The 26,098-nt window shown below is 41.2% G+C and overlaps 1 protein-coding gene across 1 annotated transcript; it reads left to right on the forward strand.

The window, feature by feature from the left end:
- Positions 1–3,085: 3,085 nt before the first annotated feature.
- LOC139464972 (serine/threonine-protein kinase 10-like) lies at positions 3,086–17,096 on the forward strand. The gene is made up of 10 exons (XM_071246613.1): positions 3,086–3,182; positions 5,163–5,304; positions 6,100–6,559; positions 8,422–8,512; positions 11,316–11,456; positions 12,145–12,268; positions 12,827–12,976; positions 13,323–13,645; positions 14,472–14,634; positions 16,522–17,096. Exons 2-10 carry the CDS (start codon positions 5,172–5,174, stop codon positions 16,788–16,790), a joined length of 1,854 nt encoding a protein of 617 aa, XP_071102714.1. The 5' UTR covers positions 3,086–3,182; positions 5,163–5,171; the 3' UTR covers positions 16,791–17,096.
- Positions 17,097–26,098: the final 9,002 nt, after the last annotated feature.

Below are 26,098 nucleotides of genomic sequence, written 5' to 3' on the forward strand. Positions count from 1 at the left end.
ATGTTTGGGCTCCAGTTGTGACGCAATAGTTCATTTAATGAGTTGGTCTCTATTGGTTCAGCTCCAGTTGTGACACGCCACTTCATAACACCCATGAAGATCCGGGGTAGAATAGGTCTTCAGCAACCCATGCTTGCCGTTAAAGGTGACTATGCTTGTCGTAAGAGGCTACTAACGAGATCGGGTGGTCAGGCTCCTGACTTGGTTGATGCATGTCATCGATCCCAATTGCGTGGATCGATGTTCATGATGTCAATCTCGATTGTCTGGTCCACACTCGATTATTTACAGACCGCCGTCATTTAGTTGTAATATTGCTGAATGCGGCGTTAAACAACAAACAAACTATTATCAATGCTAGATAGTTGACGATGTGTAAATCAGACAGAAATATAACTGCAATAATGTGATCTTTAAAGGTTTTTAACAGAACTATATTTTCCAATCGTAAAAACACGCTTAAATTGGAGTACATGGACAGTGTTGACACAAAACAGTCGATTCTTGATCGGCGACAGTTTTTTTTCCTTGAAACACATCTTCCATATACTGAACAACAAACGTTCCTGTGACATTGATTAAAATTTAATGCAAAGTTATGTTTTTTACCAAATCTGAAACAATTTCGGTTTGCAAGGACTAAAAGACTCCTGTAAGTGTTCAAATGGTTTAATTTGCCATACTGACTTCAGAAAATGCGTGATTTCATATAAAAAACATGAACATGCCAAAAGGTCAATTTCAAATCAATAGCGTGTCTGTCCACCTCTGGTTGCGATGCAAGCAACACATCTTCGTCTCATTGAATGGAGCCGGTGTCGCACAAAGTCCTGTGGGATATCTGTCCATATCTGCTGGAGCATGTTTCGAAGGTCCTGGAGTGTCTGTGGAACACGTGGTTGACGTCGAAGGCGCCGATCCATCTCATCCCACATGTGAGAGAACAAGGGAGGGAGCCGGCCAGGGGATGACATTCACGTTGTTTTGTTGAAGAGAATCCTGAACAAGTCGAGCAATATGAGACCGGGCGTTGTCATGTTGAAAGGTAATGCCTGGGCCATGACGACGCAAAAACGGTAGAACAACAGGGCCGATGATCTCGTCGCGGATTTCCCTCAACCACTATCAGACGGGTCCTCTGTCTTGCTGTAATCCCACCCCATACCATAACGCTGCCGCCCCCGAACCGATCTTCTTCCATGCGCAATGATTGACGTAACGTTCACCTCGACGTCGGTACACTGGAATCCGTCCATCTCTGTGGCTGAGGTGAAAACGAGACTCGTCAGTGAATCAAACTTGTCCCCACTGCATGGGCGTCCAGTGTAGACGCTGTCTGCACCACTGTAGACATGGCTGACTGTGGTTTCCTGTCAAAATGGGACGTCTGGTGGGTCCTCTGGCGACAATACCTGCACATCTGAGGCGGCGACGTACGGTTTGTGAAGATATTCGTCGAAGGCCAGGGATGCTTCTTGCAGTCACTTGCTGGCTGGAATCGATTTCGTAGGTGTTTTGTTCGAATCCAGTTGTCTTGTCGATTATTGGTTACGCGTGGCCTGCCACTCCGAGGATGGTCTCTGACTGCATTTGTCTGTTGCCATAAACACCAAACTGTGTTTCTGAGGACGTTAAATTTTCTTGCAACATCACGTTTGCTCGATCCTGCTTCAAGCATACCAATGGCTCGAAGACGCTCATTTTCGGACGTGTCGAATAATTGCGTGATTTTGTTGTCCTTCTGAGTGGTTGTTGTCAGCACGATGCTAAACAATGCATATGGAATCCCGTTAACGCACATGTTTTTATAACCATTCTTGCCTCAAGCGGTAATCCCCGTCATCAGCAGCCGTAGTATGCCTCAAACACACACCCAAAGTTCACAGAACGTTAATAGCAATCCATTTTCAACATCAGTCGGGTCTGGACTTCTTTCCAACGCAAACTTTACTAGGTGCAACTTTTATTTCAAGCGTATGACATTGCCGTAGCCGCCATTTTCTGCCGTTTGTAAAAACCCATGGATGTCACTCCAAATGGTATGTTTGGGACATTGAGAAGATCACACACCACGTGAAACTGGTCTTATAAAGTCTTATGACGTCATTCCTTTATCAATAGGCTCCAATGACGTCATATTGCAAGGGGCATAAGCCATGGTGTGTTTATCATTGAAATAGAACTCTCGGTAAATGTGAAAAATATGAACCGATTTAATGAATAAAATAAATTAGATACTTGTGATATTTTTATTGTTTTGCCTCTGAGGCTGCTTAGTAAATACTTTTCATGAAAAAGTACAAGAAAAATAGGTATATTTTCGTGTGAACTTGCCCTTTAGACACTGCAATCACAATCAAATGACATCACTAATAGCTGTGAGCAGTACTTTTTACTCTTAGACACTGCTTATTAGTCAATAAACTGAAAAAGAAGTAGTAGGAAGAGGCATGTTGGATGATAAATAAAACTTACCCTCGTGTCTTGATATTGAATATAACAGTCGTTGATAAAAGTAGAAAAACTCCTCGGAGTTTTTCCACTTTTAACAACGAGTGTTGATACACAGTATTTGATATCAAAAGACACTCGGGTGAGATTCTCTCTCTACTACCATTAAATTAGCTCTTGTGGTGCAATGACTCTACAAGTATAATATATATGCTGTAATCGTCACATTATGGAGGAAATATAGAACTACTATCAGATTTGAACATTCGGCCGCACTTTGTTGGCTACAAGCTGCATGGAACTCTGGGTAGGAGTGTGATGTCAACTTCCGCCTTGCAAACGCATAATGAGGGGGATTCCCCTTTCCGATATCACATGTTCGGGCTTCTCCGACAATTTACGTTATTGGAATTATTTAAAATGAAAGCTAGTAAATGAAACGAAGTTATTTCTATAGAAACTACTTACAGCATGTTTTACAATAATTACTGATCATATCACTGTGTACAAACCATTGCAGTTATGTTATTCTTATTTCACTCCATGTAGATATAAAAGTTGCCTTAACATGTTTTGAATGATTCCGGATTTCGTATTAAAAGACAAATCCGAAATATAAATTCTGGAACGGGAATTTCCAGGAGAGTGTATGGGGCCATTTTGGCCTGGGTAGAGAAGGAAAATATGTCAGTACAAAATGTGGAAAAAAACCCGAAACAGTTGAAAATCAGGTAAATAACTAACCTTTTTGGGTTCTTCAATCTTTAATTTATCATACGGCTCACCTAAGATATCGTGTTTATGAAAGAATAGTACGTCATACGTTCTTTCGACATGTTCAATGTTTTGCATCATTCAGTTTCGTTCTTTGTACAAGACTACAATTTATACGGCTGTGTTGTACGCTTTAATTTGAAAAATAGAATGACAGAGGCTCGTCAAGGTCAACCAAATAAGTAGTCTAACGACTGTAATAATCAAATACGCCAGTACGATCAATGTAGCTGTGATGATTGATAATGTCTGCCCTGTCCTGTCACAATTCAATAATTGTGAGACGTGTGATTAAAAACCCCGTTCACATCCTTGTCAGTAATGTTTCATTTAAACCAGGTAGGGTCAGAACTGTGCATGGGTTTTTAATTCACCCCTCAAAAATCAGTATAAACATGAACATGATGAAGTCATCCTGACTGTTACTTCCTTCTCGTGCCATACTGTAGAATATGATGTCATAATTAATGACTGGAGAGTCGTTAACATAAGCCGCCTTGGCCTGTTTACCAATCCAGATTCATTGAATAAAAAATATTTCATCATTAATGACTTAGTAATCGTTTTTGCTTATCTCTGGCATTGTGACAGAAGGTTTTCTGACACAGTAAATCCCTTTGCCGTGTATTTACTATGACCATGCTAACTCATTAGTTAGTTTTTAAGTTGTTTTTTTCATGAACCCACTGGTATGAGTGAACTAAGGTGGCACAACTGTTCATGTAGTTTCATGAATTATCAGCCAGTGTGCCCTGGCTGTGGTTGAATCTCAAATTCCCCCATTTTTACATCCTTGTTCACTCAGTATCACTTGTTACATGGTGTACTGGACAATTGTAAAGGATTCAAGTGGCTGCTGATTGGTTGGGGAATGGGATTCAAAGCCATGCAATGCTCAGGATTAACTGCTGCGTATGAATATGTTTCTTGATAAGTATCTTTTATTTCCTCAATCCCAAAATAGAAACAATTGATTTTCATTTTGGGGAAATGAACACCACATTATTTATACAGTAAGTTTGATTATTATTTATCAGAACAACATTGGTTTTTTGGTTTTTATCACAGAAGTTGAGTTGTCGCAGAAGTATGTCACATCATCCACCTCATAGCTTTTCAGTTTGACTTTATAGCTTTTTAGAGTGACGTCAAGTCTCTCTCACAATGTGGAGAGTTCACGTAGGGAGAGGATGCTTCAGAAAATTACTGATTACTTCCGTCTTATAGAATGTGGATAAATGCGGTCGGATCCAAATGAAATTTCCGGGCAGTAGATACTCAATAAAACCTGCATATCTGAAACCACAATCATTGTGGTTTTGTATTACTCTTGATGAGGATCCTTGATCCATCAGTGCATCATCCATGTTTGTTGGCTTGACACAAGTGGTTTATCATATGTACGTGATGTGTGACTTGCATCACCCATGTTTGTTGGCTTGACCAAAAACGTATGTATCTGTATACATCTTTGGCTTGACGACCTGTGAAGATCCGGGGTAGAATAGGTCTTCAGCAACCCATGCTTGCCGTAAAAGGCGACTATGCTTGTCGTAAGAGGCGACTAATGGGATCGGATGGTCAGACTCGCTGACTTGGTTGATGCATGTCATCGACCCCAAATGCGTGGATCGATGCTCATGATATTAATCACAGGATTGTTAGGTCCAAACTCGATTATTTACAGACGGCTGTCATATAGCTGGAATATTGCTGAGTGCGGCGTTAAACAACAAACCAACCAACTTTGGCTTGACAAGTGATTTGCCATATGTCTGTGATGTGTGACCTGCATCACTTTGGAAGTTCATCCAGCACTCATAACAGCTGCTGATATACTATACATGTGATAATATTTGCTGTTTAAAACAGTGTTAAAACCACATTATTGTAAGTCACCTATTGTGGATTATGTTAATATTGCTGTTATATTTCAGGACATAAAAATGCATCGTCTCCCTAATTTCCACCCTGTGGATCAGTCGGAGCCGACACAGCATCAAGTTGTGACGGCAACGGGGGAGAGCTCATTTCTATATGGAAGCGAACTTCATGGAGGTGAAATTCCAATTGGAATTGGTAAGATTTATTTGGACACTGAGTTTCTTCTTTTAGGATGTGAGTGTATTCTCTCTGCACAAACACAATCAATCAATCAATAGAATAAATAATTACACTTTTTACTTATCCTGCATTACTCTTATGTCTTCAGCAACCCATGCTTGCCGTAAAAGGCGACTTAGCTTGTCGTAAAAGGCAACTAACGGGATAGGGTGGTCAAGCTCGTTGACTTGGTTGATGCATGTCATCGATCCCAATTGCGTGGATCAATGCTCGTGATGTAAATCACTGGATTGTCTGGTCCAGGCTCAATTATTTTTACATACTGCCGTCATATAGCTGGAATATTGCTGAGTGCAGCGTTAAACAACAAACAAACAAAACAAGCGAATGTTTACCTTACGACAACCAAAAACAGTGCTCAACAATGGTCTTGGATGGAAAAAAGATGTTTCCGTTTTTTACATGGACCATTGCTGCTGTCATGTGACCTTGATGACACGTCACCTTCCTCACATCACTGCCTGTCGCGTAACAGCAAGGACGTCTCTCAGCTGAGCTCTTCAAATTTGATTTATTTTAGACCCCAAGCTCTGTCTATTACTCTAAACTATATCTGGGATGGGTGATGTATTCTTTTCATATAACCTTCACTATTTTGGAATATTATATTAAGGAGTAATGCTGGATAAGTATACAAATGAATATTTTTTTTATATTTCACAAATTTTCAAGTTTGTGATGTTTAACATGTTCTTGTTAAGGATTTCACCAGTCTGTGTTTTCTGAATTGTTGACATTTCTTCTCCCTAGGGGGCTCTGATGGTCTTGTTCCGGAGTTCGCAGAGGATGAAAGCTTTCCCGCCAAGAAAGCCTGTCTTGATACCAGACTATCAGGCAAGAATATTGGGAACATCATCAAACCAGCCAAGTTCAAGGCACCGGAGATAGACGTGAGCAGTGGAATCGTTTGCCAAACACCAGACAAAGAGCATGTCAGTCTCCATAGCAACAAGAAGAAAGAAAATGTCAAAGTTGTTGCCGAAAAGCTTGGATCCAACACCACTGAAAACTTGAACATCCATCTGAGACAGAATGCTTGGGTTGACGCTATTATCAACGATGGCAAGACCAACAAGGGAGGTTATCAACGTGGAGTCAGGGTGGAAAGTTATGTCATGCCCGACAATTTCAAACAATTTGGATTGTATGAGGACAACTTTGATGACTTCAGCCACCTCAACTCCCGGTACTATGATGAACACATGAAGGGGTAAGCCCAACATTATGATGAACACATGAAGGGTTAAGCCTTACACTATAATGAACACATGAAGGGTTAAGCCTTACTCTATGATGAACACATGAAGGGATAAGCCCGACATTATGATGAACACATGAAGGGTTAAGCCTTACACTATGTTGAACACATGAAGGGTTAAGCCTTACACTATGTTGAACACATGAAGGGGTAAGCCCGACATTATGATGAACACATGAAGGGTTAAGCCTTACACTATGATGAACACATGAAGGGTTAAGCCTTACACTATGATGAACACATGAAGGGGTAAGCCCGACATTATGATGAACACATGAAGGGTTAAGCCTTACACTATGATGAACACATGAAGGGGTAAGCCCGACATTATGATGAACACATGAAGGGTTAAGCCTTAAACTATGATGAACACATGAAGGGTTAAGCCTTACACTATGATGAACACATGAAGGGTTAAGCCTTACACTATGATGAACACATGAAGGGTTAAGCCTTACACTATGTTGAACACATGAAGGGGTAAGCCTTACACTATGTTGAACACATGAAGGGTTAAGCCTTACACTATGTTGAACACATGAAGGATTAAGCCTTACACTATGATGAACACATGAAGGGGTAAGCCCAACATTATGATGAACACATGAAGGGTTAAGCCTTACACTATGATGAACACATGAAGGGTTAAGCCTTACACTATGATGAACACATGAAGGGGTAAGCCCGACATTATGATGAACACATGAAGGGTTAAGCCTTACACTATGATGAACACATGAAGGGTTAAGCCTTACACTATGATGAACACATGAAGGGTTAAGCCTTACACTATGTTGAACACATGAAGGGTTAAGCCTTACACTATGTTGAACACATGAAGGGTTAAGCCTTACACTATGTTGAACACATGAAGGGTTAAGCCTTACACTATGATGAACACATGAAGGGTTAAGCCTTACACTATGTTGAACACATGAAGGGTTAAGCCTTACACTATGATGAACACATGAAGGGTTAAGCCCGACACTATGATAAACACATGAAGGGGTAACTCCGACATTATGATGAACACATGAAGGGTTAAGCCTTACACTATGATGAACACATGAAGGGTTAAGTCTGACACTATGATGAACACATGAAGGAGCAATATAATGTCTGGTCACAATTAGTCTCATCAGAACATTGTATTGTCAAGGTAAAACATTTGATAAGAAATTCAACTTAACTTAACGTAATAAGCGCCCAGGGTGCTCTCAAAATTAGAAATAGGGACTTCTTATTAGAATATTATTTTCATGGAAGAAACAGAGTTGAAAGATAAATTTGGTGGTTTATGCTGACAGCCTGAAATGTTTATATATGACAGATATATCTTTCCAGATTTTAATTGCCCACAATTAAGGGTGCATATAACACACGAGTGCATATTAATAAGTCTTGTGTACATTGATCAATCGGAAGGGGTGCTTTTTGGGATTGTTCACTAGCCAATATATTAGCTTTGGGCGCTTATTACGTCGAACACGGTAATTTTTAATATTCTGGATATAAATGACAAATTTTTGGAGGTTGGGTTGGTTTCTGTATGTTAAGATTCAGGCAGTGGAAAACATGAGAAGAAAGACAAGCATCTTCAACGTGCTTGAAAGTAATGATACTCCACTACACACAGCGTTTGTGCATGTTTGTAGTAATCCTCTTTTCATCTGTTTGTATCAAAATTCAAATCTTTAAATGAAATCAAAGGAGTCACTGTTCAGTGATTGAAGACTGACTTTGTCCAGTGAGTTATTTCTACACTGTGTATTCCTTCGTCAGTGCTGATGTGTGTGTGTCTGACACTGTTGTAGGTTTGTTGTCATGGGAACGAAGAAAGCCGTGTCCGGGCTGCTGAATGCGACAGACTTGAACATTGGAACACATGGCGTCATCATGGACATGGTGAGTAGTCTCTGTCTTCTTGGTGTTCACCCCGTGTCTGTACTCACTCACCCAGTGTCTGTACTCACCCTGCGCCTGTACTCACTCACCCAGTGTCTGTACTCACTCACCCCGTGTCTGTACTCACTCACCCCGTGTCTGTACTCACTCACCCCATGTCTGTACTCACTCACCCAGTGTCTGTACTCACTCACCCCGTGTCTGTACTCACTCACCCCATGTCTGTACTCACTCACCAAGTGTCTGTACTCACTCACCCCGTGTCTGTACTCACTCACCCAGTGTCTGTACTCACTCACCCAATGTCTGTACTCACTCACCAAGTGTCTGTACTCATTCACCTAGTGTCTGTACTCACTCACCCAGTGTCTGTACTCACTCACCCCACGCCTGTACTCACTCACCCAGTGTCTGTACTCACTCACCCTGTGCCTGTACTGACTCACCCAGTGTCTGTATTCACTCACCCCGTGTCTGTACTCACTCACCCCGTGTCTGTACTCACTCACCCCGTGTCTGTACTCATTCACCCCGTGTCTGTACTCACTCACCCCGTGTCTGTACTCACTCACCCAGTGTCTGTACTGACTCACCCTGTGCCTGTACTCACTCACCCAGTGTCTGTACTCACTCACCCCATGTCTGTACTCATTCACCTAGTGTCTACTCACTCACCCAGTGTCTGTACTCACTCACCCAGTGTCTGTACTCACTCACCCAGTGTCTGTACTCATTCACCCCGTGTCTGTACTCACTCACCCCGTGTCTGTACTCACTCACCCAGTGTCTGTACTGACTCACCCTGTGCCTGTACTCACTCACCCAGTGTCTGTACTCACTCACCCCATGTCTGTACTCATTCACCTAGTGTCTGTACTCACTCACCCAGTGTCTGTACTCACTCACCCAGTGTCTGTACTCACTCACCCCGTGTCTGTACTCATTCACCCCGTGTCTGTACTCACTCACCCCGTGTCTGTACTGACTCACCCAGTGTCTGTACTGACTCACCCTGTGCCTGTACTCACTCACCCAGTGTCTGTACTCACTCACCCTGTGCCTGTACTCACTCACCCCGTGTCTGTACTCACTCACCCCACGCCTGTACTCACTCACCCAGTGTCTGTACTCACTCACCCCGTGTCTGTCCTCACTCACCCCGTGTCTGTACTCACTCACCCCGTGTCTGTACTCACTCACCCAGTGTCTGTACTGACTCACCCTGTGCCTGTACTCACTCACCCCGTGTCTGTACTCACTCACCCCATGTCTGTACTCACTCACCCCGTGTTTGTACTCACTCACCCAGTGCCTGTACTCACTCACCCCGTGTCTGTACTCACTCACCCAGTGTTTGTACTCACTCACCCTGTGCCTGTACTCACTCACCCCGTGTCTGTCCTCACTCACCCCGTGTCTGTACTCACTCACCCAGTGTCTGTACTCACTCACCCAGTGTCTGTACTGACTCACCCTGTGCCTGTACTCACTCACCCAGTGTCTGTACTCACTCACCCAGCGTCTGTACTCACTCACCCTGTGCCTGTACTCACTCACCCCGTGTCTGTCCTCACTCACCCCGTGTCTGTACTCACTCACCCCGTGTCTGTACTCACTCACCCAGTGTCTGTACTGACTCACCCTGTGCCTGTACTCACTCACCCAGTGTCTGTACTCACTCACCCCACGCCTGTACTCACTCACCCAGTGTCTGTTTTCACTCACCCCGCGCCTGTACTCACTCACCCAGTGTCTGTACTCATTCACCCCGTGTCTGTACTCACTCACCCCGTGTCTGTACTCACTCACCCCGCGCCTGTACTCACTCACCCAGTGCCTGTACTCACTCACCCAGTGTTTGTACTCATTTACCCCGTGTCTGTCCTCACTCACCCAGCGTCTGTACTCACTCACCCCGTGTCTGTACTCACTCTCCCTGTGTCTTTACTCAATCACTCACTCACCCAGTCTCTGTACTCACTCACTCACTCACCGAGTGTCTGTACTCACTCACTCACCCCGCGCCTGTACTCACTCACTTACTCACCCAGTGTCTGTACTCACTCTCCCTGTGTCTACTCATTCACTCACTCACCCAGTCTCTGTACTCACTCACTCACTCACCCAGTCTCTGTACTCACTCACTCACTCACCCCGCGCCTGTACTCACTAACTCACCCAGTGTCTGTACTCACTCACTTACTCACCCAGTGTCTGTACTCACTCTCCCTGTGTCTACTCATTCACTCACTCACCCAGTCTCTGTACTCACTCACTCACTCACTCACTCACTCACCCAGTCTCTGTACTCTCACTCACTCACCCAATGTCTGTACTCACTCACTCACCCAGTGCCTCTATTCACTCACTCACTCATTACGGCCTTTTACTGCAAGCATGGGTTGCTGAAGATCTATTCTACCCCTGATCTTCCCGGGTCCTAAATTATGATCTTTGAGTGGTAATCATAGTGTCTTCTACTGACAATGGTAAAATATTAGAGATAATCAATTATCTATCAATTAATTATCTGACCTGAGTGAATGAGCGTTGTAAGTTCGGAGGCTTACTAATTCCAAGTTGTGAGTAGATAACCACGGTAACCTGTATTCGAATTATCATTTTATGAAGAAATGTGTTCAACATATTTTATGAAGCTGGAGTAGTTATTTGTTGGTAAAATATTTGCACATGTCAGCATCAGGTTTCCAAGGAAATGTTACTATCATTATTGCAAATACGTACACTGGAAACCATGGTAACTTTATATACATTGTCATCAAACCTCCTTTATTGGTTGCAGAGTCTGCCACCATCTTTCGACGGTCTGTTTGAGGAGGGGGAGTGTGATCAGTTCAAGTTCGTCCGGCACCTAGGCAATGGGTCGTTCGGTAGCGTGTCTCTCTGCCGCCATTTCGGAGGAGAGGAGTATGTGATGAAAGTGGTGAGTCACCTAGAATTTTTCTTCAGATCGAATCTTTGCTTGACAACGTCCAAGTGATTTAGCCAGATCCACGTCATGGGTCTTGTCTGTCCCTCCATTAGTACTGAAGCAATTCTTCTGAAGGGGCGGTGGGGTAGCCTAGTGGTTACAGCATTGGCTCATCACGCCAAAGACCCGGGCTCGATAACCCTCATGGGTACAATGTGTGAAGCAAAATTTACAGTGTCTCCTGCTGTGATATTGCTGGAATATTTCTAAAAGCAGCATAAAACCATACTCACTAACTCAAAACAGCTGGACATGTCAGTGTCATATTCCCTTGTTCTACATGTCTCTGAGTAGACATGTTGTTTTCAAACAATGAAAATGGCCACCACAGCAGCACATTTTAGTACAGTCTTTATGCAAACCTTTTTTGTAAGACTAATCAACATACCATATTCCCTTTATAAAAGCCCCCTGCTCGAGTTAGCACCCCTGATCAACTTGTAGTCCAATCTGTAAGTTTTGTTTGTTTGTTTGTTGTTTAACACCTCACTTACCAGCAATATGACCGGGGTCTGTAAAAATTGACGCTGGACCAGACAATCCAGTGGTTGACATCATTAGCATCGATCCAGGCAACTGGGTTTCACCCCTACAAGATGGACTGAGACTCCCAGGACTCACGGCAGCCATACTGTTTCAGATCAAAGACAGATTCAAGAAGAAGGAGGTGGAGGTGTTGATGCAGCTGTCTCACCCTAGCATCACTGGTTTCCGTGGTTACATCCTCCGTGATGGCATTCACGAGATCATGATGGAATATGGAGGTCAGTCTTCTTCACATATATGACTCCGCCCACATTCTCCACGAATCTGACTCCGCCCACATTATCCACCCATCTGACTCCGCCCACATTCTTCTGCCTATATTCTCTAGCCACCTTACTCTTCCCATATTTCCCGCCCACCTGACTCTACCCACCTGACTCTACCCATATTCTTCACCAACCTGACTCCGCCCACCTTACTCTACAGATATTCTCCACCAATCTGACTCTGCCTACAATCTCCGCCCACCTGACTCTACCCATATTCTTCACCCACCTGACTCTGCCTACATTCTCCACCCATCTGACTCTGCCTACAATCTCCACCCACCTGACTCTACCCATATTCTTCACCCACCTGACTCCGCCCACCCGACTCTGCCTTCATTCTCTAGCCACCTTATTCTACCCATATTCTCCCCATATTCTCCGACCACCTGACTCTGCCTACATTCTCCGCCCACCTGACCTGCCCTAGAATCATAGTTCTAATATTGGTGATTGCAATTAATAAACAACATTCGCTTACTCCACTCTTCTGGTTACCATGGGTTACAGGTGACTCATTAAAGGTGTTTATGAATGAGCACAAGACTGCGTACAAGGAGTTCCTGACAGATGACGTAGTTACCTCCCTTGCCCACCAGGGGTTCTTGGGTCTGGAATACATGTATGAGAGATTCGGCATCCTACATCTCGACATAAAGCGTAAGTGCAAGCAGCAGCTTGTTTTTTTGTTTGTTTGTTTGACATTTGCAGACAGCTTTTTCCAAGCTGTAGCCAGCTGGTAGCAAGATGCCCTGTAAATATTTTAGTCTAAGATAGACAAACAAGTGGTAGATATCAAATTTCATTTTGAGCAATGAATGGCCCCATCTACAGGGTACAATCAAACCAAGCATGACCACATGATATAGTTTAGTCACTTATATGACAAGCAGGTGAGTGTTGTGGACAAGTGCAACCCTATTTCACCTCCACTGATTTCACCTTTACATGACATTCAATCAAAGCTATGTATATTAACAAATTCCTTTGTGTCCCACATCTTCAGCTGAGAATGTGTGTATCAAGCTGGACCCAGTCACACTGAAGCTGACGGACTTTGGGACCAGCAAGACCCCCCAGCAGCTGGTCACGTTTGATGGTTGGACTCCCGAGTACATGAGCCCCGAGGCATGTCTGCTCTTGCTGACTTCCAAAATGCCCAATATCCCGATGGATTTCCATCCCAAACTGTCGGGCAAGGCTGATGTCTACTCCTTTGCGCTGACCATCTGCTTCATGTTGACGGGGAACCACACGGTGGCTGCCTTGTGGCCACCAGGCTTCAACATGGACAAGCTGGGAGAGTGGAGAGGCCAGTACATCCATCATGTGAGTCTCTCAGTCTCTCAAACTCTCTGTCTCTCAGTCTCTCTGTCTCTCAGTCTCTCGGTCTCTCGGTCTCTGTGTATCACAGTCTCTCAGTCTCTGTCTCTCAGTCGCTCTGTCTCTCTGTCTCTCAGTCTCGGTCTCTCGGTCTCTGTCTCTCAATCTCTCTGTCTCTCAGTCTCTCTGTCTCAGTCTTCCTGTTTCTCAGTCTCTGTCTCTCTGTCTCTCTATCTCTCAGACTCTCTGGTAGCCAGTGCTACCTCATGCTCTTTCTGGTTTGTAGAAATAAATCAAGGTCCGACTGACCAACTATTTTTATCCCCCACCACGAAGTGGAAACGGCTCGTAAACAATTATCGAGCTAGCCTGGCTGGCTGGTACTATAGGAACTTATTGCCCACACTGTTTAGTAGGACGCAACTGTGTTGATGTGTGGCTTGTATGTCAGTTGTAGACCTATGTTGTATGTAGAGTTATGAACAGGGTGACATCCCATGATATTACTCATCTGAGCTACTTATAACCCAACTCGACCCGTGAAGATCCGTGGTAGAATAGGTCTTCAGCAACCCATGCTTGCCATAACAGGCGACTATGCTTGTTGCAAGAGGCGACTAACGGGAATTGGTGGTCAGGCTCTCTGACTTGGTTGATGCATATCATTGTATCCCAATTGCGTAGATCATAATGTCAGTCACTGGATTGTCTGGTCCATATTCGATTATTTACAGACTGCCGTCATGTTGCGGGAATATTACTGAGTGCGGCGTTAAACAACAAACAAATATCACCAAACTCAATAAATGAATGTCGTCCTGTGTTTCAACAGTTGGCCCAGAACCCAAGTTTTATCCAGAAACTCGCCATTAAGGACGATTGGCCCAAAGAGATGCGTGATCTTCTGACAGCAGCCTTGGAAGGTAACCCTGGCAAACGATGTAGTGCCAGACAGGCATGCACCTACTTGAAAAATCAGTCCATCCCTCAGCCTGGTGAGTTATCTTTCTTTTAAACAAAGATTATATTCAGGCTTTTAAAACCAAAAAAATTGGTTCTCAGGCAGTTACTTTTGAAAATATATTGCGAGCGGGCAGTTTTTTGTTTTTGTTGTTGTTTTTTTGCTTACTTGTTCAAACTGGTATGTAACAAAATAAACAGTTGTGTACCATCAACCTAGGAAAGGGCCTCCCTACATAAACAAGCATACAAACTCCAATTGCCTCCATGACCACAACACAAGATGCACAGTAAAGCAGTGCACATGTAACAGGAAGTAACTACGTGCTATATTGGATCACATACTGTACATCTTGAAATTAACGCGAGCTTGAATTAAATGCGAAAAATGCGAGTGGTCTTTGCTCGCATTATTTAGCATCGCATTTATATGAACAATAAAACATTTTGGATAGCAGAAATACCAGCTTAGACATACGCTGAAAACAAACCACTATGTATTCCACATCACTGTTTATTGAGCAGCACTTGTAACAAGTATATAAACAATGGCATTCAAACACCAATTACATCCTGTGAATTGTCACTGCTTGGGTCGAGACAAGAGTTCTACTCACTCATGTCATCACTGATCACACCTGCAAGTCCAGGCAGATGCCACCCACGCAACATGGTGTCTTTGTTCTTTGCGACTGCGTCAAAGGCTGACACGAGCCAGTGCGCATGTATTGTTTTAGTGGAAATACTCTACTCAGCGCTTATCAGCGGTGCTTTTTGGTGTGTGATTGGATTAATCATTGTAAGGTTGGATTAACGTGAGGATTCTCCTGTAAACCTGACAGAGGACATTTTCTTTAGATATAAATCCACTGATGCTTGAGAGGAGGGGAATGTCACATTCATAATGAGTCACATTTTTGGCTACATACCAGCGGTCACATTCTTTTGGATACACATTAATTTCACGATTTACAGTATTAGGATTTTTTTGGGAAAATGGCAATAAAAACGAAACGTGCGGCAGACTTTAAGATGATGCATGTGGTGCCTGAGAACCAAGACTATTATTTTTTTTAGCCTTAGATTGCTGAAACTTTCTTTATGTATGACCAGACATTCCATGATGGACCCATTGCCCTTGGTAACACCAATCTGATTCTCTAACGCCCATCAAAAGGCATGACATTAAATGGGGAGTGAAAACTTTTTATCATCCTCGTCAGAATGTTGAACTTTCTGATTGGCCAGTTTTTCTCACCTACAAGGCATCTGACGGTCGGAACAAATGCCATGATGTCACAAGTGAACACTCCGCCAGTGTCCAGGGGCCCGTTTCACAAAGCGATCGTAGCGCTACGACAACCGTAACTGTTATACTTTAACATAGACTTAGGACCGTTTTAGCGCTACGATCTCTTTGTGAAACGGGTCCCAGTGTATTATGTTTTTGGTCGTGGTGAATTTGAGCTCATGAAATCCTGAACACTGACACAAGTTTCTCCATTGCCCCAACACTATAAATACACAATTATCAGAATCATTTAATGGACTGCTTTTAGCAGACATTAGTTATGATTAAAGAAATATAGAATACTAAACGTGCTCCCGTGTAATACCAATTTTATGAAACGAGAGAATAGTTCTGGTATCTGACGAGCGAAACTATTCACAACTATTCACGAGTTTCATAAAATTGGTTTTACACGAGACCGAGTTTAGTATTTTATTTATCACTTGTCATTTATAATGTTTTTAGAATTATACTGTTGAGTGTAAATAGGCTGACACCTACACGATCCATTTATTTATTTATTATTAATAAGTATTTTACTTTTAGTATTATTTCTATTATGTTTGTAGTTATTTTTATTAGTATTATCAGAAGTATTATTAGTATTATATTTTAAATATTCTTCTGCCAGTGAACATTCAGAGCATGTCGTACCCTGGGTCCTTGATCGACAACCTGCCGACGTCGGACTCCCTGTATGAGCAGCCCCCATCCCCCCCGGACGTCAGCCTGTCCCAGTCACACGGCGGAGGCGGCAAAGACATCAAGAACCAGCTTCGCCGCAAGATTCGCCTCAAGTCTGTCAACCCGTACCAACGCCAGCCCAGTGAGGTGGCCCTCCCCAAACCTGACGTTGAGAAGACGTCCGACGGGCTTCCTGTGTTTGATATTCTCCTGTAGGGGGGTTGCAGGAAGAAGTGCCATACCATTCTACATTATATGCACACACCATGTTTGTGTTAAATCTTACATGACCAAGTCTAACTTGATGAATTTTTTAGTGCTTTATAAACATATTTTTGTATTGCATCAAATTTTTCCATTGGAAGTAAAGCATCATCAAATTTAAATACTGTTTTCGATAACAGTAAATGTTGATTTCCTGGTGAACCTGGTGAACCATCATAATGAGAATTTTAAGACATGAGCCAGGTTTGTCGATGTTATGATCTGTCTTTTACTGGCGAAAATATCATTCAGATCATGTGGATCATAACATTTAAATAACTAAAAGTTGAATTCATGATGTTTTTGTACATATTGGACCTGTCTGTGTCTCGGTCCTATCTACACATGTCTCTAATTTCCTGCTTTTGTTTCTGGAGCAGTTGTCTCAAACATTCAGTCAACGGGGCTGAAAAATTTTGATTTCTTTTTCTTGCATTGTTATCACATTCATCAACCAATTTTGGAAAAATATTGTGAGACATGAAGTCACTTTGAATTGTCTTTGTTTTTGGAAACAGTACAATTATCACAAATAATGAAAAAGGTATTGACTCAACATTATGTACTGCTTATTCCGTGGTTCGAGTTCAAGTTCAAGTTCAAGGGAATGTACCAAAATAGTGTGTTGAATTTTAGAAAAATTATTATTTTTGAAATATTTCTTTTAACAATGTTTCAAAAAATTCAATAATAGAAATGACATAAAAAAGAAATATATGTTGAATTTTAAAACAACATGTAAAGAAAATAATATTTGAAAAAAATAAATAAAATTTTAACAATTTTCAACTTTTAAATTTAAATTGGAAATGTGCAGAAACAGAAATGGCTTAAATTGAAAAATATGGATAACTGACTTATAAATATTATTTGACCAGGGTCAATGTAGATGCATGAAGCTTGAATTGTATTGTTGGTACAGGTTCCCTGTCTCACAAAGCGATCATAGCTCGACAACTGTCGTAAGTCTATGTTAAATGATGGAGGTTAAGACAGTCATAGTGCTACGGTGGCTGTGTGGACAGGGACCTAGCCTTGTTGTGTGACGTTGTGAGACAATTGCTGGCTTTTCTACTTCCTGTCCACATGTACCAGGCAGCGTAGTGTACAAGGGTGCACCAGAGGATTTACTCCATACCTTCAGATCATGGAGAATTGTACAGAAAACCATGTTGTAATATCAGTCACAAGAATTCATCTTTGAGAATTGTACAGAAAAGGCAGATCTTTAACCCATTTTGTAATATGTCACAAGAAAAACATCTTGTTATTGAACCTATTTGTTATAACAGGTCCCTGATTGTTATCCAGTTAAGGAACAGTTCAAAAGTTGTGTGTCGAAAAATAAAAACTTGAGACATCCCCTCGCTCCTCAAATAAATTATTTGTGAAAATGTTGATGTCCTGAAAAAAAAATTTAATCAAGCGAATCCCACTTCTCCATGATTCCCAAAAGTTGCTGGTTCAAGTCTCAAGCAGATTGACTACTTTTTCACTTAATTCATCGTATATCTGAGACGAAGATGTTCATTTTCAGAGTTCACATTAAAGATTGAATGATGGTCGTTGATTTTGTTGGATAGAAATGTTGATCTGCTACCCCTGCCCGGACAAGGAGTTACCATATTTATCGATATGACACTTCTGAACTGTTCCTCTTTGCTGCCCGGTACTTGTTCATATGTTGGATTCATGTTTTCATGAAGGCACAAAACTTCAGAGGACATTTTTTCTTCAGCCTGTGTTATTGCATATTCATACGTATAGGGTACGGTAACGGAATTGTAATGTTGTTTTGGAATTGTGAAGTTGTCTTAGAATTGCAACATTGTTATGGAATGGTAAGGTTGTTTTGGAATTGAAAGGAAACTTTGATATATTTGTTTGTTTATTCAACATTGGCTTGTTTATGGGCTGTAGATGAGAGATTCTGCCCTACCAAAGGCAAAACACTGAAAATAAATTCAAAAGTACAAGTTGACAAACATTATAATCTTTGTTTTATTAATTGTAAAAAGAAATATAAGTTTTTTGTTACATATTTGATAGGGCAAGTATCTCACTGTCTTTTCATGACCAATGTGTTCTATGCATAATAATAGCTAATCAGTATTTTGTTTCATATTTTAGTTACCACCAGTAGTTGTAGATGAACTGTTAATTCGGAGGCAAGGGGTAGGTCAGTAGTCAAATTCCCTGCAGAGTTGCTTCCCTTAGTTAACCGGATCCCCTGGGCCCACTTGTACAAAGCGATCTTAGTGCTAAGATGATCTTAACTCCCATACTTTAACATAGGCTTACAATAGTCTTAGCGCTAAGATCGTTTTGTGCAAGTAGGCCCTGGTCACAGGTTTGGTTCCCAGATTCTCCATGTTACCGTTTTCTCCCCACATCAAGCTGGAACTCAAAATGTTACAGAAGAACTGATAACGTAGCGTAATACCTCTCATGCAGTAAGCTCTGAAAGTCCTCCCCCCTTGTGTTAAAGACCAGGGCCCACTTGCACAAAGAAATCTTAGCACTACAATGATCGTATCTCACATACTCTGACATAGACTTGACATAATCATAGTGCTAAGATCGCTTTATGCAAGTGGGCCGAGCCCCATGAAAAATATAGGTTTTTTATTCCAAATATTTATCTTTGTTCATTCTCAAACGGGATCAGTTTTGTCGTGTTTGGGATTCTGAGTGACTGTTCGTCTACATCTTATGTGGGTCTGTGTATTCCCCTTCTATGTTGCTTGTGCTGCATATCCCACTCCTGAGCTTCTGTCCTGTCATTGCCTAGGTTGTCTATGCAGTTGATTTTCCCTCTTTGAAACTTACTTGAAGAGGTGTTTTTTCTTACAATGTATTGAGAATGTGATGAAATTGTTTTAATTCTTTCAAATTACAAACAGACTGATTGATCAAACAATTCAATATCAAAATCATCTTTGTGAACAATATACAGTAAACTATGGTTATAACAAACTCAAAGGGACTATTAATTTTAGTTCGTTATAACCGTAGTTCGTTTAAAGCATATATACAGCATAACTACAGCAAAAAGTCGGGACCAAAAAAGTAAGTTCGTTATATCCGTCAGTTCGTTATAAGCGTGTTCGTTATAACCGTAGTTTACTATATTTGATAACAGAAAAAAATATACTTTGTCCTCAGTCACCTTGACCCATAGAAAAGCTCTGTACTTGAATACTGTAACTTTTTTTGTGGAAAGTTTGAAAAAAGATGATATCATTAAGCAATATATTCTTAAAACTTAGTTGCTTACTTCTCTGATTTCTTTTTTCAATAACAAAAAAATGTCTTGCAGCTGTGAATAAACTTGCTTCTTGCTTATGTGATCGTTTTGTTTGTTTTGTTAGATCAGCGGTTCCTTGTTCTTGTGAAAGCAGTTGGTCGAGAGTGAGGTGCCATCTTTAGCTGTGCAGAGTTATGCCACTTGTGCCAGGATCTTATTGTGGGTTTGAATCCCAGACCCCTCTGTTAATGCTACTTGGATTGTCTGCACCAATGCTCATGGGTGTTAATTGTCTTCATCAGCATGAAGTCTCAACTGAAACTTGTTGTGGAATATATTTCTGTATCTCCATTCAACCAAAGTTAACCACAAATTGTATGGTGCTGGCAGATTTATGCTGCAATCTCATTAACATTACATTTACTCTGACATCATACCTCCGACAAATTCCTCCACAGGAGGTCATTTCAAGTTTAGGGGCGGGCAGGTTGCCTAGCGGTTAAAGGTTCGCTAGTCACGAATAAGACCCGGTTCGATTCCCGACGTGGGTACAATGTGTGAAGCCCATTTCTGGTGTCCCCGCCGTGATATTGCTGGAATATTTCTAAAGGCGGCGTAAAACCATACTCACTCACTCACTCACTCACTCACTCACTCACTCACTCACTCGTAAAGCTTGTAACAAGTCGTAGAAAAGAACTTTTTCATGAAAATGTGACTATGACATTCAAACAGATTGTTCTAAATGTGATAATGAAACACTTTCAGGTCTCATGTCAAGCATGTCGCCAGTCAACTATTACTATTTTCAGACCGTCTTGAATATTCAAGATACAATTGAGAATGATGACTTTGTTAGTTTTGCAAAGGAATTTATTGCTGCTCGCGAAGCACGGGCTGCTAGTTGTGATGTCTTAAATAATATTGACTTCAATACCGTTTTAAATAGGGACATCAGTGTGATAGAGTGGGTTGGTTGGTTGGTTATTGTTTAATGCCGCACTCAGCAATATTCCAGCTATATGAGGCGGTCTGTAAATAATCGATTCTGGACCAGACAATCCAGTGATTGACATCATGAGCATCGATCAACGCAATTGGGCACGATGACATGCATCAACCAAATCGATCCCGTTAGACGCCTCCTATTACGACAAGCATAGTCACCTTTTACAGCAATGGGTAGCTGAAGACCTATTCTCCCCCGGATCTTCAAGGGTCCAGTTTGATAGAGACTGAATGTGATAGAAACAAGTATTTACTTGTATTCTAAATAATCGTTTTGAACTGTTTGTTGAGATTAAATCTAAAGGTCGTTTTTATTGTTTATTTGTTGATTTCCGTGAAGCCTTTGATTCAGTTACCAGAGATATTCTTTGGTAAGTTATGGTACAGAGTAATATTAGTGATTATATGTTTAATATCTTAAGGGATGTGTATTAAAAAAACAAATAATCAAGATCCAGTATTTTGACTCTCTCAGCCGGGTAGTCAAGGTTCCATTTTAAGTCCGCTTCTCTTTTCATCACACACTGTGGTGACAAAAGTATATTTATTGGTCCCGAGCTTTTTGAAATATTATTTATGCAGATGATCTTCGTTTAATTGCTGATTCTGTCATCAGTTTGCAGAGTGAGTGAGTGAGTGAGTTGGGTTTAACGCCGCTTTTAACAGTATTCCAGTTATATCACGGCGTGTCAGCTTAATGTGGGAGGAAAGCCCGAAGTGATGCAGGTCTCAGACGTTTACCACTTCGGTGAAACCCACGAGCACGGGGATGGTGCTGACAAACCTAGAAACATAATCGGAGCGAACCGGGATTCGAATCCACAATCATAGATTTCTGGCAGTTTGCAGAGAAAGATTAACAGTCTTGCTCAAAATAGGGTTTAACTATCGCTTTATTAGTATAACGGGGTGAGTGAGTGTTGTTTTACACCGCTTTTAGCAGTAATCCAACAATATCAGGCGTCAACACCAGAAATGGGCTTCACACATTGTACCCATGTGAGGAATCGAACCCGGGTCGACGAGCGAACGCTTGAACCACTAGGCTACCCGACCACTCCTCATGTAACGGAAGTGTTGGTGTTAAGAAATGGTGGCAAGTAAGGGAAGATGAAGCCGGGTATTTTGGAGATAGAAGATTAAACATTTCAACATATTATATTTATTTGGGATTGTTCTTTTCACACAGACTTTCGTGGTCAAGTGCGGTTCAAAATCAAGCCCAGGAGGTCCCCCCTCCCTCCCCTTTTGAAAACCAAATGTATTATGCTGTATAGGCAAGCCCTCCCCACTCACTGAGAAAGCATTTTGTTATTGGGCCCTTCCCATTTAAAAATGCTGCATCTGCACTTGAAAAAAGGCATTGTCTTCACTTAATATCTTCGCAAACAGACCTAAAAATATATCTCCTATTTAAAATAATTGATGTTCAGAAAAAGCCTATTGATCTGAATGCATCGGAATTATGGGGATTTCCGAAATCGGCATTTGTGGACCGTTGCATGTCTGTATGTATTGGGTATGAGTTATAAATGTACAAATGCTGCAATTTTAGCTGAATGTGCCAGAAATTATCTGTTTGTTGATTTCTCTTTAAGAGTTGAAAAAAACTGGTTTAAGCTTTTGCAACTGCCAGAGGATAGATACCAAAAACAATGCTATATTGTGTCCTATAATTTAGTTCATGTTGGCAGGAAAACTTGGGTTTACGATGTTAAAAAGTTTTAACGGGTCTGCGTTTTGGCAGGTCTACATTTTGGGAAGATAACGTTAAATCTATTCTGTTTAGTTTGGGATTAGAGTTCTCTGGGAATCGCAGGGAGTTGGTAATAAATCAGCTTTCTTAACGAATTTCACACAAGGATACAAATATAAATGAGTGTTATGAACAGTCTACATATATCTTCACTGACATTCAAAGCTTCTCTGGATATGTATACCAATATCAAGCATTCCTTTTGTATAGAACCGTATCTGCTAAATATGAAATATGATTCACCGTGCAGAATCACCTTGTTACGATTTGGTGAATTACCTTCACATACAAATACTGGAAGTCGGGAAGGAGTTTCTAGATAATGTCGGTCATGTGAAATATGCACCAATAATATTGTTGAAGATGAATTTCATTTTTTATCTGAACGTACAGCAAATCACAATCGGCGCCATAACTTTTTTTTTATAAAGTTACCTGTATACATTCATAAAAAGTATTTATTTAAGACTTGCATTACAATAACCTGTCAGCTCTAACGAACTGTTCTGACTTCATAAGTCTTAGCATTACGTTCTTCGTACCCGTATGATAAACACATGTTAAGCATGTTTGGTCACTCAGCGCTTTATTTCACTTTGTACGTGGACCTAGGGCCATCTACGAATTAAAATTGATTGATTGATTTGCTAAATTAAAGAATTCTTTGAATTTCAGTTTGTGCTAGTTGATAAGTTTGCACCTTCATATTGTGTGAAGGCCAAACTGAACGTACAATAATTTCATACTCGCTTGCAAGAGAAATACTGGAAAGTTTCTGATTAGAAGATGGTGAGGTGAAATTGGGTTTAACATCGCGTCCAAGATTATTGTACTTATACAGCGACGTGTATGCACGTGTGTGTGTGTCTGCTTGTTCTAGTCCGAACTGATGCCGATTTTATAGTGCTAGCCCACTGAGATACCATGCTGCAGTTTAACATGAATACCCCATTCAGACACAGTATACTGACTCCGAGCCAATCAGTCCTTGTTTTAGCCCCTTAATGCCGAGCGCCAGGCAGGGTACCATCTTTCAACGTCTTTTGGTATGACGCAGCCGGGGATCGAACCCCGGACCTTCCGCTCTCCGGGCCAACTCTACCACTAGGCCATAAAGGCGGCCTGATAAGAATTGTGAGATGTGTGTTATTTGTTATCCTTACTGCACATTTGGCTTCATCCAATTATCTGCTAGTTATCTATTACCGTTGTTGTCTATGTTAATCTGCTGCTTATCGCAACATGTCAAGCATATATACCTCTCATCACTTGGTTGTTGCCAATCCAGCTTTATAACGGTGTAAGAATCAACGTCGCTATATGCAATAAACCAGAAGTTGTTATCCATTACGTCGTACGTTTATCTTAAGTATTTGCCAACTTCTAGAATGCAAACCAAATATTCTTTTACGTTTTAACCTTGCGTCCGTTTAACTGAACTGCATGAGAAAGAAATATATATAAAATATTTGAATATAAACATAACAAACGAACTAACTAACATTTTATATATATATATATATATATATATATATATATATATATATATATATATATATATATATATATATGCTCGCTGACTTGGTTGATGCATGTCATCGTATCCCAATTACGGGGATCGATGCTCATGATTTCAATCACCGGATTGTCTGGTCCATGCTCGATTATTCACAGACCGCCGTCATAATGCTGGAATATTGCTGAGTGCGGCGTTAAACAACAAACAAACTAACTAAAATCAGAGCACGGGGTCTATATTATATTGTTGTACTTCGCACGTAGACAAAGCACTCGTATTAATTGAAGTGTCGTAAAATCTATCTGTGTGACAGTAATTTTCAAGACCCGTAAAAAAGGTGTTGAAAGGTGTGGCAACAAACTACAAAACCCGTTTGAAACACAGTAACGTGGATACTGTTCTTAATATCCGATAGTAATGACACACCTACGACATATTACCATTGATAATGGAGGGTATGTATTTCGGGTAACAGGTGTTAGTTCAACGGAAACAGTAGTGACGAGCTACCTGTTTTGTGGTCATTGTGTTTACTAAGCTATGACGCCGGTGTATGAGGGAGTGCGTCTTCTTGTTAAGCGTTACAATGTACATGTTTTAGGGTGGATAAACCTCGGACACATACTGATAGTATAGAAAATACGTGTAAATAGAAACATACTCTTCGAACCTGCATTGGTCAAAGACCAAATCCTAGGCTAACATTTAGTCTCTGAGATGAACATATTTTACACAAAAATCAGTTATAGTTATAAAATATAATAAAAAAGAGATATTGGATATATATGTTTCAGGTTCTGTATGACAGACTAACCAAGTCCGTATTTGGTGAGAATGAGCGATTATAAAAATCAAGTCTGTCTCACAGTCCCTGAACCAAGTTATTTTCCCCTCTGCCCAGCCCTTTCTGTAATGCAAAACTCTAAATGAAGCAAGTCTAGATTTTCCTCGGGTTCGGAATCTTCTATCTCACTGTGTCTCCTTTTCAATTTAAATGGAGTTCCTTGTTTCTATCAAAATATTGTTTCAGAGAAAAGGTGTTAGTCTAATACAAATTCAGCGCTTTTGGGAAATACGTACTGGAACCGTTTTTGTTCGGGACATTTGACAATCTAAATAAGTTTGTTTCAACGCCTACCCTGTTTTTTCTGACGTAAAGATACAATGTTTCCTTGTCACACATCCGGACGAGGAGGCCAGCCTAGCTCGTGTTGTAGACAATGGATATGTATAGATAGACAGTGGTGTCGTTTTAGAAATATGCCTGATCGAATGAATAAACATGTCGTTTTATGGGCGGAAAGGCGTGCAGCTAATCACAAGAACTGGAACTCACGTTTTTCGGCAAAATAGGCCGACCTAAACATACAGCATATATTCAACATCACCACTGGTTTAAATACGAAATTGCTTTCCAGTAAAATACCAAGATGTCCTCATGGAAAAATCTGATAAGCTGGCAGGAATTTTTATTCGGCTTGTCCCGGAATAACACGAGTTGCTCACGAATGAAGCAAACCCCGTACGTATAGGCTTTTTAAAGAGTGCTGTTGCTGTGAAATCTGTCAAGAGTTGTATGCCCCGGAGTTACCGATCTGCCTTTACAAAATTTAGAAGTGGCACTGCACCTTTAAGAATTGAAACAGGCTAAAAGGTTGAAGACAGGGTCTTGAAGATGGAAAACATGTTTTATTTCAGTGTCCACTACACGATGATCTAAGATCTACATT

The sequence above is a fragment of the Haliotis cracherodii genome, unplaced genomic scaffold (assembly GCF_022045235.1).
Source record: "Haliotis cracherodii isolate W230 unplaced genomic scaffold, xgHalCrac1.p SCAF_17, whole genome shotgun sequence".
NCBI lineage: Eukaryota > Metazoa > Mollusca > Gastropoda > Lepetellida > Haliotidae > Haliotis > Haliotis cracherodii.

Excerpts from the sequence above, each read along its gene's own strand:
- LOC139464972 (XM_071246613.1), top strand. The coding sequence starts at position 5,172 with ATGCATCGTCTCCCTAATTTCCACCCTGTGGATCAGTCGGAGCCGACA. Across the intron at positions 11,457-12,144 it reads AGGAGTATGTGATGAAAGTG|ATCAAAGACAGATTCAAGAA; the intron begins GTGAGTCACCTA and ends ATACTGTTTCAG. Across the intron at positions 13,646-14,471 it reads GAGGCCAGTACATCCATCAT|TTGGCCCAGAACCCAAGTTT; the intron begins GTGAGTCTCTCA and ends GTGTTTCAACAG.